Source organism: Lutjanus erythropterus, chromosome 15 (assembly GCF_056507025.1).
Source record: "Lutjanus erythropterus isolate fLutEry1 chromosome 15, fLutEry1.hap2, whole genome shotgun sequence".
NCBI classification, from domain to species: Eukaryota; Metazoa; Chordata; class Actinopteri; order Lutjaniformes; family Lutjanidae; genus Lutjanus; species Lutjanus erythropterus.
This window is the reverse complement of record NC_139331.1, coordinates 945,330-959,614: the sequence shown is the minus strand read 5'-3', so window position 1 is coordinate 959,614 and position 14,285 is coordinate 945,330. Positions and strand designations below refer to the sequence as shown.

General features: G+C 39.1%; 1 protein-coding gene across 1 annotated transcript; it reads right to left on the bottom strand.

Moving 5' to 3' along the window:
- Nucleotides 1-3,515: 3,515 nt before the first annotated feature.
- Nucleotides 3,516-13,182, bottom strand: psmc6 (proteasome 26S subunit, ATPase 6). Its single transcript, XM_084736852.1, has 14 exons — nt 13,061-13,182; nt 12,502-12,581; nt 11,339-11,378; nt 11,108-11,160; nt 10,376-10,443; nt 9,660-9,774; nt 8,586-8,673; nt 8,293-8,354; nt 8,069-8,192; nt 5,934-5,995; nt 4,298-4,418; nt 4,131-4,211; nt 3,914-3,985; nt 3,516-3,818 (listed from the first exon to the last, which is right to left on the bottom strand). Exons 1-14 carry the CDS (start codon nt 13,143-13,145, stop codon nt 3,700-3,702), a joined length of 1,170 nt encoding a protein of 389 aa, XP_084592978.1. The 5' UTR covers nt 13,146-13,182; the 3' UTR covers nt 3,516-3,699.
- Nucleotides 13,183-14,285: the final 1,103 nt, after the last annotated feature.

Genomic DNA, 14,285 nt, shown 5'->3' with positions numbered 1-14,285 from the left:
GACCACTCCTTTGCTGTTCTAACAGCCACCACTCCTCTGGGAAGCTTTCTAAAAGATTTTGGAGTGTGTCTGTGGGAGTTTGTGTCCTTTCAGCAAAAAGAACATTCATGGGGTCACTGAGGCACTGATGTTCAGCTCAGCGCTCTGAGTCCTCCCAAAGGTGTTCAGTGGGGTCGAGGTCAGGGCTTCTGAACCTCGCTTTGTACATAGAGGTACAGTCAGGCAGGAGCAGTAAAGCATTAAGAAGACCTTTCATGGAACCAAGGGGATTAGGTTAAACCCTGACAAACAGCCCCAGATCACTAACCCTCCTCCTTCCTTCTCCTGACATCTGCCCAACCCACATTCACCTGTCAGACTTTCAGACAGTGAAGGATGTTTCATCACTTCATGTTTCCACCGCTCCACAGTCCAGTTGTGGCATTCTTCACAGCACTCCAGCCAAAGCTGGCATTGCTCATGGTGAAATGAGGCTTGTGTCCCGCTGCTCAACAATGCAAGGTGGCTGCATGAACGGCTGGGAACAAACCTACGTCTTTCAGGGACATGCCCCACTACAAACAATGCTCTGCCCTAATAGATGAGAGCCACCATCCAGCTGCTTTCTCCTGTGTCATGCCTCTGCCCTGTTTTGGGTGACAACAACTGCTCTAATTTGACTGGCAGTAAATACAAACTCTGAGGTCTCTGTCAGTTTAATAAGAAAACCACATCAATTTTGAGCTATTAGGAGCCCAAATCTTCTGTCCAGTCAGGTGAACAATCATGCCATTTATTTTCCAATCAACAATCAGTGTCATTACACAAAAAATTTGAAAGAGGGGTTGGTGAGTGTCTGCCTCCATCAAAGTGGAAGAACAACTCCACTGAGTGGTCGGAGGTGGCACATCTTGACATACACATGTCTCTGACATCTGTCACTTTTTAAGACACTATTTTGCTGTTTTAGACGTCTGCCCACTGTGACTTTATGGTAAAATAGTTACATTGCCAACATTAATATGCATGAAAATAGCACTAGTGTTCTCTATTTGGTGCTGCCACTTTAAAAGCACTTGTTTTCACCCAGAATGCAGCGTGGTTGGGGGAAGAGACATCTGCTGCTTTAATCCATTCTCCTTGGTAATAAATACCACCCCGATATGAAGTGCCACCCTAAACACTGGATTGGTTCTTAAATGTTTCCACCCAGTTTTGTCCTCAGTCTGTTCTTAGTGAAGTGGTTCGAAACTGACATGAGAGTCTCACATGACTGGGGCAGATCTAGTAGGGCAGGTATGTCATGAACTGACTTGTGGAAAAGGAGGCATCCTATGACACTGTCACATATAAAGTCACTGCGACCCAGTCTAAATTCTGTACGTTTCTATATGATTTCATGGGTATAGGCTGGCTTTAGGACACCTGTTAACAATGGGTGTGGCTGAAAAGTACTGATGTCCACTGATTTTTGGCCTTATAGTGTGTATTATGAATGTGATAATATTCAGAGGCTGTCATCATCAAATCAGAATGATCAGACTTGTAGCAAAAGACAGAAAAGTGGATGATTTTCATAACTGAAGCTTCTATGAAATGAGTCCCCTGACAGTTTGAGATCAGAGGAAGTAAAGAAGTTGTTTTCATGTGTGGAAGATGTGATATTTCAATGTACAGATTATTTATGTTCACTCCATGTAATGAATGTGTTTGTTTTAGAATGTGATGGTTTGACCTCTTTCACAGGACCAGCACAGTATTTATTAACCAGTCAATTCCTCAGTTTTGATCTGACTGTGTAAATGAAGGTGATCATTAACTCTGAGCTGTAAGGAGAATTTATAAAGACAAAAGATGAATTTGACTGGCATGTGTTTGTGTTTTTATGCGCAGAAACACCAGCAGTTGTGAGCATCCAAGAAAAAGCCAGGGGTGCTGACACACATCCAGCAAGAGATGCCAGCCCACATGATCAGGATCTGATGATTCATGTGGGTGTTAAAGGCCTGTAGAAATATTTCAGTTGTATATTTGAGTTGTGATGCTGGTGAGCATTACAGCATATTACATCAAGTCACCGGCCAGAATGACAGAAATTTGATGTGGATAATTATGTCAACCCTTTGATGCAGGTTTATCAAAATTTAATGGGAAATATGTCAAGCAAATTCCTGCACTCTGGAGGAAGAGTCCTTTTAATTTGAATGACTGTGTGACCTTTCCTCCTGTACCAGCATCCAGACAAACTTCACATGTTAAGCTCCAGGACTAGTAAGACATTTGGACTGTGGACACGATTGTCTGTCAGGCTAGTGAGTGATGCATCAGGACATTGGTTCCTAACCTGGGGTCCAAACCGGGTCACCAGAGCTTCACAGCATGTCATGAGGCCTTCTTGATTTAAAGGAGTGAAAGAAAACTCTTCTATGAGGTGGGTGGGGATCAGCTGGTGTCTTGTACATGGGGCTGTTTATTGATGTTTCCTGGCAACTGTCAATCAAATCTGATCAAACCACACCAACACAGTCATAATGATTAACTCCAGTAAATGTAGCTAAAGCCCCATTAGGGCTGGTTTTAGGTTTCTATAGGAGGTGTGGATTTTAACGTTACCTGTCCTAGTCAATGACTTGAAACCGTCTGGAGCTCGTACCTGAGTAACACTTCACTCCAGAGTGAACCAGCAGTGTATTAAAAACTACACTGGACCATCACACCAACATGGATCAGAGAAAATGCAAAAAAAAAAAAATCCAGGGTAGATCAGAAAAACTCCCACTGTGACCATTTGAGGGCTCCAGAATTTGGTAACAAATATAATGATGTAAAAAATCACAGCCCTCATGAGAGCAAGATGCTGTAAAAGCTCATCAAATGTGATGTTGTAAAGCTGCTATTCTGTTAAGCCCTGTGCTGTTTTTGTAGCTCATATTTATTTACATTTTATAGAATTAGTGGTAAGATAACTTGATCCCACAAGATAAAAAAAAATAAAATCAGTCCTTTCCAGACTTTAGGGGCTGAACAATAACTTCCAATTTTGGTCAAAATTCTATCCACAATGATGACTTAGATCACCTAACCAAAACTTTACACTTTATTTATCTAGTAATACATGTTAGAACATTCACCACCAATTAGCAGTGACTACACCGAGGAATTTAGTTTTCACCACAAAACAAAGTTTAAATTTAGACAAAATAATCTTATCTTAGATCTAGAGCTTTCAACCTTTCAGTCTTCATCGAAGGATAGATTTGTGAATTGCCACTGAAATGCCTCAGTTGTCATCTACTAATGAGAACCTACAAGATTTATTTATTTATTTCTTATCAAAGTACTATTTCCAGGGTCAGACACAAACTTTGACACTCAAATTGTGTTTAATCTGTTTTAAACACTGAGGTGCTCAATGTCCATCACACTCACTTGAAGGTAATAAGAGAAATGAATTGGTATAGGGTTTATTTCATTACATGAACTTCTTTAATAAATGTTTGAGGTGTCTTGTGGGATGACAGATGGTCAGTCTTCAGACTAACGAGTGGAAACAGGAGTTACTGTTATTGGGTCAAAGTCTCTTTGATGGCAACTGAGGAAAATCTAGTTTTTCTGTTGCTCCCCATAAACATAAACAAACAGATTCTTCTGGCCTTGAAGCAAAGATACAGCAAATCCATGAGAATGCAGAGAAAAGAAACAGACTAAGACAGGGAGGATTTATACAGGCTTGTAGTCCAGCTTGGACTCCAGCTTCTTTGAATCAGCCACCTTCCTCACAGCTTTCATGAAGTCCTCCTGGGTAACATACTCGCGGTCAGAGCGGATGGCGAACAAACCTGCAGACAAATACAACAGGCTCACGTTAACAGAGCTGTTCATGGACATCACAGACTGACAAAATGAAACTGATGATGACGGTTTCATGTCCAACCTGCTTCTGTGCACACGTTCCTCAGGTCAGCTCCATTGAAGCCGTCTGACAGCTTCACGATGGCTTCAAAGTCTGAAAACAACCAAAGAAAATTTGATGAATGTGTAGAAATCATAAACACAACAGGACTGCATCTCATTACTAAGTTATCATTTGCTCCATGAAAAACACAAAAATGAAATTCTGAATGCTTTTTTCTGACCATCAACTCACTGACCTATCTCTCCATGCTTGGTGATGGGACTGGAGTGGATCTTGAGGATGTCCAAACGAGCCTGTTCATTGGGCAGTTCAATGTCTGAGGGATAGAAGAGGACGTTAGATTTGCATGGAGCTGACACACACACATACAGATGATCAACAGGAGCAGTAAAGAGATCTTACGGATTTTACGGTCCAGTCTGCCAGGCCGCAGCAGGGCAGGATCCAGAGTGTCAGGTCTGTTGGTGGCCATGATCATCTTGACTCTGTGCAGCGTGTCGAAGCCGTCCATCTGGTTCAGCAGCTGACAGGACACACACACACACCACATTTAACAAGTATTCAATCAACTCAACTGAATCATCTATCCAATGAGCTGAATGTACTAGTTACTAAGACACTAAAAGTTAAACATCTTTTAACTTAAGACACTGGCTCTGCTTTGTCAAGTCAAACATGCCATTCTTCAAATGAGCTTTTATACTGCAGACAGACTGTTTTGTGTAACATGGCTTGCATTCTCTATTTGAATGTAAACGTGAGCTTATTTTTAGCTGTATAACAACAGCAATGTGTTTCAGCCTGTGATAGGAAAAGAGGCAGAGACAGAGGGGATGCCACGCAGCAAATGGGCCGCAGGTGAGATTCGAAGCAGCAGCCACAGCAGAGGACTGTCAACTTCAGTTCATGGGGCACACACTTTACTACACCAACTGAGCTACAGGGACACCCCAATTTCAAGTTTGCAGTTGACCTCTCTTTCTCCTCTGAAATAAACAGGTCATGATAGTGGAGTGGCTGATATATTCATGATTCAAACCTGACCAGTACAAGTACAATATTAAAAAAACCCCTGAAACATTCTAGGGCCAGGTGATTGGACAAATATATCGCCTGTCAACAACAGGCTAAATCCCTCGACACTTGTTCTTCTGGCCAATTTTTGGGGCCATATTTGTCATTTTATTTACCTAATGTAATGGTCTGCAGAGTGACAGCTGCTGCTCCATGCCACATTCTCATCAGCAGCACAGTACACACCCACTCAGCCAGAGCAGAGTGCACTGAGCTGGATGAGGAGTGACAGGTAAACAGCCTGTAGAGTCATTAGGTAAATTAAGGATTTAATTTGACCAAACCAGAGTTGATGATTGTTGAGTGGACGGACTAAAAAAAGACGGTTTAGTGAGTTTTACATAAACACATCTCCCAGCTGAGACTCAAGAGGACAGGAGGAGGTGGGAGGGAGGACAAAGATATCATCAATAGCTAATGGATAGGCTGATATCACCCAACCCAAAAGCATAAAAACAGACATTACCAGAAAGTATTGTACATCTTACAGATAACTAAAATGCAGGCTTTGTTCAGTGATATTATGAACATTCAGCTCAGCAGCTTTTTATTTTGAACATCTTCACTCAGTTTATAATCTATGTCACTCATAAAGAACTGGCTAAAGAGTGGCACTTTTTACAGCTGATTTAATCTGAAACTCTGAACATAACCTGCTCCTGACCAGGTTATGAGTTTAGCATAAGTTACCATGGTGATCTGGCCAGGTTAAAAGAGAGCCACTTTCGTGTCACTGAAAATTCTGACTTTAGACACAATATACTTCACTAACCCATTAATCTTGCTTCCTAGTACAGCCCTCAGGTGGTCTTAGCAAATCTGACAGACTCCTGACAAAACTGTCCTCAGTGACTTTCACCCATTACTTCATGTAAATAAGAAATAAAACACAGCAGCATATTTGAGGGTTTACACAGACAATAACAAGGTGGTGGTTGTGCTGGTTTTTATAGTGATCAGTTACCTCCATCAGAGTCCTCTGGATCTCTCTGTCAGCAGAGGTTCCCTCAGAGAAACGACGCCCACCTACAGGGAACATACAGAGAACATACAGAGAACATACGGTGAGATAATCAAAGCACATAGGCTCCTAACTCAAAGGATTAGCTTCTGACTGGAGAATGTGTCTGTAATAACAGAAACAATGTCTATTCACTGCATAATGGAGTAAAAGCAACTAAAAGGAACATACAAAGCCAGTTAGTTAATTTTAGTTACAGTATGTAGCTTTGTAAATTAATTTATTCCATAATCTTTAATATTTGCACTTTATTTAATTTTGCATATTTGTTGTAGGGCTGGGCGGTATGACCCAAAATTCATATCACAGTATAAATTGAATCCCTTCATGGTAACTGTATATATCGCGATATAAATGTTGTGGTGTAAAACTTGTAATGGAAGTGTTTCTGAGTGGGTTTTGTAGTCCCTTAGCAAAATTAAATTGATCTGACAAAAAAACAACAACAAAAAAAGCAAAGATATAATGTAATTTTTTGAGCATTTATTGTGCAGAAGAACAACAGAAGTAAGGATAGTGCCTCAGAAGTACAAAAATTCTTACAAAAATAAAGTGGATATTGTAAACAGTACTTCAAGAGGTTTTCTATGATGCAAATGGCAAAAACAGTGAAAAGGTTCTGTAATCCTGTAAAAATGTGTAAAAAATAAATACCTAAGTAAAGAATGTGAGTATTTTTTCCATCACAGCAGGTCAGTGATCAGTGTTTCAGTGACTCTCTGTGGATCAGTGAATACTGTTTTATTTATGGCAGCCCGCCACATCAAAAACATTGACACCGCGATATGATTTTCTATTTCTGGAGCTGTGCACCTTTTTCGGTCGTGTCTAGAAGGTAACTCTTTATTTGCACAACTCTCGTGAGATTTGTTTCCGTTATTTCTACTAAAATTCGCAGGTCTAGGGTTCCCTTCTAGACACGACCCTCTCTGTCTGTCAAACTACAGACAGCAGACTGTCTGTAAACAGAACGATGTTACACTCTGCAGTGTTTCACACAAAGACTTTATTTGTGTGGACACCCAGGTTTGGTTTGTCACCAATTTTGTCATTTTTATTTTTTTAATCAGTCCGAGATGACGACGGTATCAGTGATTGATTAGTGATCAGTCTGCCCTCCTCTCCTCCCTCACCTGTTCACTCTGCTGTGAGAAGATCTGAAAGTTTCTCACAGAGAAACACAGACTCTCCTGTTTTACGTATAGACAATTGTTTAATTTTATAAGTGCATCTGGTTGGTGTCGATGTCATTAACCATCACGTTAGTTTCTGTTGTAATAAACTCCGTCATTAACAACAGTCTCCTCCACACGCAGCTTCTCTTCAGTTGGTCTGTGTGTTTCCTGATCAGATAAACCAGCGCCGGAAAGACTAGAAAAGTTGCGCCAGTTAAAATAGAAGTGTCCCGTAAAAAAATTAAATCTATTAATAATTTATTGGTTATAGGTCCGGGTCCGTATAGGACAGCGTGTGGGTCTTTGTTGGCGGTCACAGTTACTCCACACATCTTGCAGATGACATTTTTCTGCTCAACATCCGACTTTTTAAACCCGAACCACGTCCAAATCACGGATGTAGCATCGTTTTATTTATTTTTTTTACCAGCCCCTCCTTCTCTGCCGTTACTGTGCTTGCAGCCATTTTCACACAGAGGCAGGTGCGATGACATCGACGGTATGACGGCAGAGCACAAATCTCTACCGTGGCCAAATTTATATCGTTTCTACCGTCATACTGTGTATACCACACAGCCCTAATTTGTTGTATATATTTCATTTGCTCTATACATTGGATTTTTGATGACAGACATTTTTGACATTTTATTATGTAAAACAATGATAAACAAGGACTAAAAGTTTACATATCTTTATAAAGATCCATGTTTCTAAGTGAGGGGTTAGCGGTCACTAATATACATGACAAAGGCCACAGGAAGCTTTAGCTGCTCCATCATAAGAGACTTACAACAGTTTGACTGATTAGAAAATGCATAAACCCTTGAAAAATATTAAACGTGAACTAAAATGTCAAATCACCAAAACAGACCAACACCATACCAAATCATCAGGTTCACTCACCGATGGCATCGATCTCATCCATAAAGATGATACAAGGCTGGTGGTCTCTGGCGTAGTTGAACATCTCTCTGATGAGCCTGGCACTCTCACCGATGTACTTGTCCACAATGGAACTGGACACAACCTGCAGTGTGTATACACACACACACACACACACAGATCAAACACATCAGCTGACTGACTGCAGTATGGCTGTACACACTGACACTGACGCTGACACTCACCTTGAGGAAGTTACAGTCCAGCTGACTGGCCACTGCTCGGGCAAGAAGAGTTTTCCCAGTGCCTGTTACACAAAGAAGCTCTCATCAATACCTGATAACAAGTCAATCTGGAACTAATAAAAAACTATTATCTCATTATTGTATGTGTAGCATCAAATAAATCAAGTAAATATGAACCTGACACACATAAAATAGGCTTAATGTCTCAGAAACTAAGACTTGCTGAAATGATTTTGAACACTGAAAGTGCTGTAGCCTAATAAAGACCACTGTGTTTTCACCAATGTACTAACCTGGAGGCCCGTAGAGCAGACAGCCTTTAGGAGGGATGATCCCCACTCTCTGGAAGAGCTCAGGGTTGGTCAGAGGCAGCTCAATCACCTACCATGACATAACAAAATATATCATCAACTTCTGTGAATCTGAACTACATTTTAAAACACTGAAGTCACACACTAACATATGACTGACAGTCACAGTGATATATGCCTGATTTCACCGATGGAGTCTGGCTGAGTTAGAGAGAATGATATTTGTCTTATAAAACAATGGTTTCCTATCAGAAAAGTCTGTCTGACAGCAAGGTAAAGTTGTGAAAATAGTCTAAATATAGTGTACACTTAAACTAGTATTGATTGTTTAGGTGTCTACACTACTGTCCACAGCAGTACATTTATGACTTAGCTTCCTACACCAATACTCCTGCTGTTTCTCTAAAATGGGGGTGTGTCAAACTCCATTTACTGTAGGTAATACACTGACTGTGGGAAGCACCTCAAACAACCACACTTCAAATAATCTGAACTATCCCTTTAATGTCCTTCTTACCTAAACCAGAATTCTACTAAACAAAGCCCAAGACATACTGTCAATCATCCCAATGCATTTAAGAGAATCTGAGAAACACAATCCACTAACAGTCAAAATGACCCGAGTGTCTCGTATCAACGATCTGACTTTTGATTTTAACGTCTCACTTTGATTTTAATTTTTTACTCTTTTAGCACTGATGCCTACGCCATTGTTAGACTACTGAGTCTTGATTTGTAAAGATCACGTCATTGGTTTTACACCCTAACAACCGTCATTAACTTCAAACTCTTCTTTAAAAGCTTTGTCTATATTGTATAAAGTGTGACATAACCGCCAGCATGCTACGCTGTGTCGTCTTTGAAGTGGTAATTTTTTTTGTGTCATGTTTTTGTGCTGGGTGGTGCATGTAGGCAAAGGGGGAGAGAAAAAAAATACAAGGAGAACAACAATTCTACCTTTGATTTCCATTCAATTTCGATTAATTTCATATTGAAATTGTAACAACCCCAAGTCTTGTATGAAACAGCTGATTGATTGTTGAAGCTTTGTTGTACCTCTCTCAGCTCGCGGATCTGTTCAGATAGGCCTCCAATCTCAGAGTAGGAGACGCTGCCAGGGTCCTCATGGGACATGTTGTACACTAGAGGGTCCACCTCTCTGGGCAGGTACCTTCAAGAGAACATCAAACACTTGCTGAACACACACACAGCTCTGCATTGCAATCTTTGTCAGCACATTAACAGCTTGAGGGGTGTAACAGTATAGAGAATTAACAGTTTAGTACATAGTGCATTCACAAAGTCACTGTTAGATGTGTTTATAACTTACAAATGTGAACAATAAAAAGAAGTTCATAGTTAATGAAATGTTTTCTGAGGCACACAAACATTTGTGAATAAAAGGAGAAGACTCCCTTGTTATGAAGCTTCCTTCAAGAAAAAAGTGCAGGGCACCATTCCACATAGAAATTGCCATAAAATCAATCAGTGTGTTGAGGCTGTTGGAGGCTGTTGTCTACTAATGATCATGAGACAGGATGCATCAGGATCTGGCTGGCTTCAACCCTGGTATGCACATGAATGATATTGATCTCTAATAATCATAATCTTTGGTGGCACATATCCTGTGATAATCATTTGGTATTGATTAAGCAGTAAGATGCTGCTTGAATGCATCAATCAATCAGCATCAACATGTACTGTTAGACTTTGATTACTTATCACAGTGACACTGTTTAACCTGTTCTAAGTGATGAGTATGTGCAGCCTACCTCATTATAGTCAGTGTGGTCATGTCTAGAGCCACTCTGGTGCCTGGCTTCAGCTGGGACTTGTCCAACTGGAAGGAAAAATATTAGAGATTAGACTTCACATTCTAAAAACTGAGGACAACATTCACTGACAGTGTGTGGTGAAAATCTTTTTGTCTTATCTAGAAAAAATATATACATCAATCAATAATTTTGATTTGTGATTTGAAAGAGACATTATATTAAAAGGTACACCTATTCCACTGTTGTCAGAATAATAATTATTAGAGCTGCAACGATTAATCCATTATTAATCGATTATAAAATTAATTGCCAACTATTCTGATAATCAGTTAACTGATTTAATATTATATAATTAGTCATTTTTTATGACAATTAAGTCAAAATACTTCCAGCTTCCTAAAGTGAACATTCTTCTTAGATAAAGACATTTGACTATTCTTTCCGTTGATCTACATACAGCTCAATAGTATCACCTAATCTGTTGATTTCAGGTGGTTCTGATGTTCTTGAACAGCTTAGGACAGTTTCAGAACCACAAATATGTGCAGGGATATTTTTAATTATATTCAGTTTTGTTGATGTCCTTCAGTCCCCATGAATCCCCATGACACTCGGCAACACACAAATGCATGGTATCATGAGAATATCAGTTGTGTCACACATCAGAAAAGGCTCAGAAGCCCTGAAGAAGAGAATACATTACACAACATTTGACACATCAGCACCTACCTGTCTGCGGCATCCAACCACATATCGGGGACCATTGGTGGCCTTGACAATGACTGGAATGAAACAAAACAGACATGAGCATCACACATCTGAGCTAAATGCAGTTAGCAGTAGTATTTTGGTGTCGTTTCTGTCTTCTGTCAGAAACTAGCTGAGATAAGTGCAGTCATTTTGCCAGAACTACCTGGCCTGTGACACTTGTCAATGTGAAATATCTACCAATGAACTTACATTTCTCCTCAGTCAGCTGTTTGAGCACTTCTCCAACAATCTGCAGAGAATGAGGCACAGAAAGACAGACTCCACTTTAGGTTGCATAATTTGTGAAATCATTTTGATAATGATGCAGTTGTTCTGGCAGCAGAAAATAACATTCCTATTCATATCAATGTCAACACGTGTATTGTGTGATGCACTTCAGTAAAGCACAAAATAACTCTTTCAGAGTCCGATGCTGGCTTCTCAACATTTCTATCAATAGAGATTATTTTCACTTCTGATTAATCCATTATTTCATTTAGCAATGCACAATATGGACTTTTCAGTCAGACATCGCTAATTACCTGCTTTTCATGGCCAATGCTGATAAGATATCCAGTAATTCCACATTTTTTCTAATTTAAATAGAAGTTCATATTACCTGTGCTTTATGCACAGCTGAGAATGAGAAAGACTCAGATTTTGTGAGCAAAGATGGATGATTTGATGTTTGATAGCTCTGACTGAATGAAATCTAACAAAAACAGCTCTGACTCTTAAAATCCTCAGTTAGTTCTTCTATCAAAGGTCATTAAAAATACATTTTGCCTAAGGATTAAATGCTTTGGCATCATCTGTCAAATCAAGATATTCTTAGGCAATATTTATCAGCTATGATTTCATTATTCGAATAATAAATAATGATATAAATACACTATTATCAATTTATAGGTACCGATATTTTTTGTGCATCCCTAATTTCCTTGTCACCTGATCAACAGTTGCTCTTCGACAGGTTATCAAAATTGTCATGTTTTATTTTACTCCAAAACTTAAATTATTGAAACTAACAAAAAGTAACAGTCACATTATGATTATTTAGACTGACTTTGCAAACAATTAGTGTAAATTATTTTTTGCCAGACATTTTTATGGAAAAAGAAACTAAAAATCATGATGATGTGATATTTGTTGGAGTCTGTACCAAAAAAAAAAAAAAACTTATCTGAAGAACAAGGTTGTTAGGCCAGAGCGTCTCTGCAGCGCTACATAATATAATGCTGTCTTCTCACACTTTTTTCCTTTTCCAAAGAAAATATGATCTGGACCTGATTCTGTCATTTCAATATTGCAGTTGGCGATAATCCAGCCCTACTGATAATCCACAGAGATGTAAAGAATTCAAATGTTCTTACCTGTCCGACACTCTGAAGAGCCTTCAGATCATTCTCTGACTTCTCGTACTGTTTGGTTTGTTCTCTCAGCTGTTCTCTCACTACAAAACACACGAGAAGGACAGCCCGAGCGGAACGTTATCAAACTAAATGAAAGCCAAGAAAAATTTGTTATAGCAAGATTACAAGCTCACACTGTCAACACTCTTGTTAATGTAAGTTAAGACAATGTTAGCTGTTTACAGTTGGCATACCGTATATGACTAAAGCTGTGTAGTATAGTTCTTTATCAGAGTATGACGTTAGACATTAAATCACTTTAATAAGTTATCACCCAGTTCACTATGAGAAACAAGTTAGCACCAATGTTACTGCTGTTTGTCTATAAGCTCCAATAGCACTATTAGCATTACCCGCTTCACTTCCATTCATTTCTACGAGGATGCTAACTGCATGACAAAGCAGTAGCTAGCTGCTGAGCTAGCTGCTGCTGGCTGTCTAATAATCTGTTTCCGGTCCACACAAATAACGTGTGTTTCTGCCAGAAGACCACAGACGTCCTCATTAAACAGTATCTTACATTCTTTTAACCGGCCATCGACTTCTTTGTGTTCCAGTAATTTTTTTCTGTAGTCTTGCAGCGCCTTTTCCCTGGTATCCGCCATGATGCCTCACTGAATGCTGGGAATTCTCTGCGTCACTACACTGTTGTGCTGTCAGAGCGCGGCTGACCCCGCCCCCATGTATTTTTTTTTTTCTACCATGGAAACTGCATTTGAGTACATTTTGAAGCACTATACAAAATAATGATAATAATAATAATAATAATAATAATAATAATAATAATAATAATAATAATAATAATAATAATAATAATAATATTGTGTGTGTGTGTGTGTGTGTGTGTGTGTGTGTGTGTGTGTGTGTGTGTGCGTAATTATCTGGCATCTTATGTCCTACCTCTGACATGAAAAGCCCAGTACACATGAATGGTAAAAGTGATGGCATTGTGGACATCTGAAATGTTCTTTTTGGTTGTGAAAAAATGGATTACAATTTTCTGCTATATATCCAGTCTAATTATCAAATGATATATTTTACAATAACAACTGGAACATTTCTCCCACTAATGTCATGATATTGCATCCAGGGATTTTTTCATGTGTGTGTGTGTGTGTTTGCGAGAGAGAGAGAGAGAGAGAGAGAGAGAGAGAGAGAGAGAGAGAGAGAGAGAGAGAGAGAGAGAGAGAGAGAGAGAGAGCTGACTATTCAGTCTTTTGTCCGCAGCTAATCTTGTATGCTACTGGACCAGTCAGTCTAAGATTTTTTTTGCACATATATGACTGCATGCTGACGGACCTCTAGTGATTCCCAGTTTCTGAAAAACTTGAAAAACCAAAATAAAACAAACTATAATCATAGCCTGTGGGAAAAGGCAGGAAACAAAAACAAAAATAAAACCAAAAAAAATTAAAACATTTATATTTGTAATAAATAAGGGCACTTTTTCAACATTTGAGAGCTTTAACACAAAAATTCAGTGAGTTATAAGTGCTTAGACAAAAACCTTACAACTGTCCCTGGTCTCCCCTACTTCTTGTTAATCGAGTCTAATTAATTAATTATTTGTTTTTTTAATGGTGGTAAATTGGAAATTGAGACAATGTGAATGATGAAAGTGAAAGAGACAATGATAGCTGCTAAGCAACCAAGATGAATCTCTAAATGTGTGGTCAGTATGACCGCCTATGGTTGAAATAGGTAAAAATGATCACATTTTCTTTGCCTTTTGTGTAATTTATATT

Bases quoted from the DNA above. Each gene is read 5' to 3' on its own strand.
- psmc6 (XM_084736852.1), bottom strand. From the start codon at position 13,145: ATGGCGGATACCAGGGAAAAGGCGCTGCAAGACTACAGAAAAAAATTA. The intron at 8,193-8,292 runs GTGAGTGTCAGC...TACACACTGCAG, and splicing joins TGGACTGTAACTTCCTCAAG to GTTGTGTCCAGTTCCATTGT. The intron at 3,986-4,130 runs GTCAGTGAGTTG...GGTTGTTTTCAG, and splicing joins CACCAAGCATGGAGAGATAG to ACTTTGAAGCCATCGTGAAG.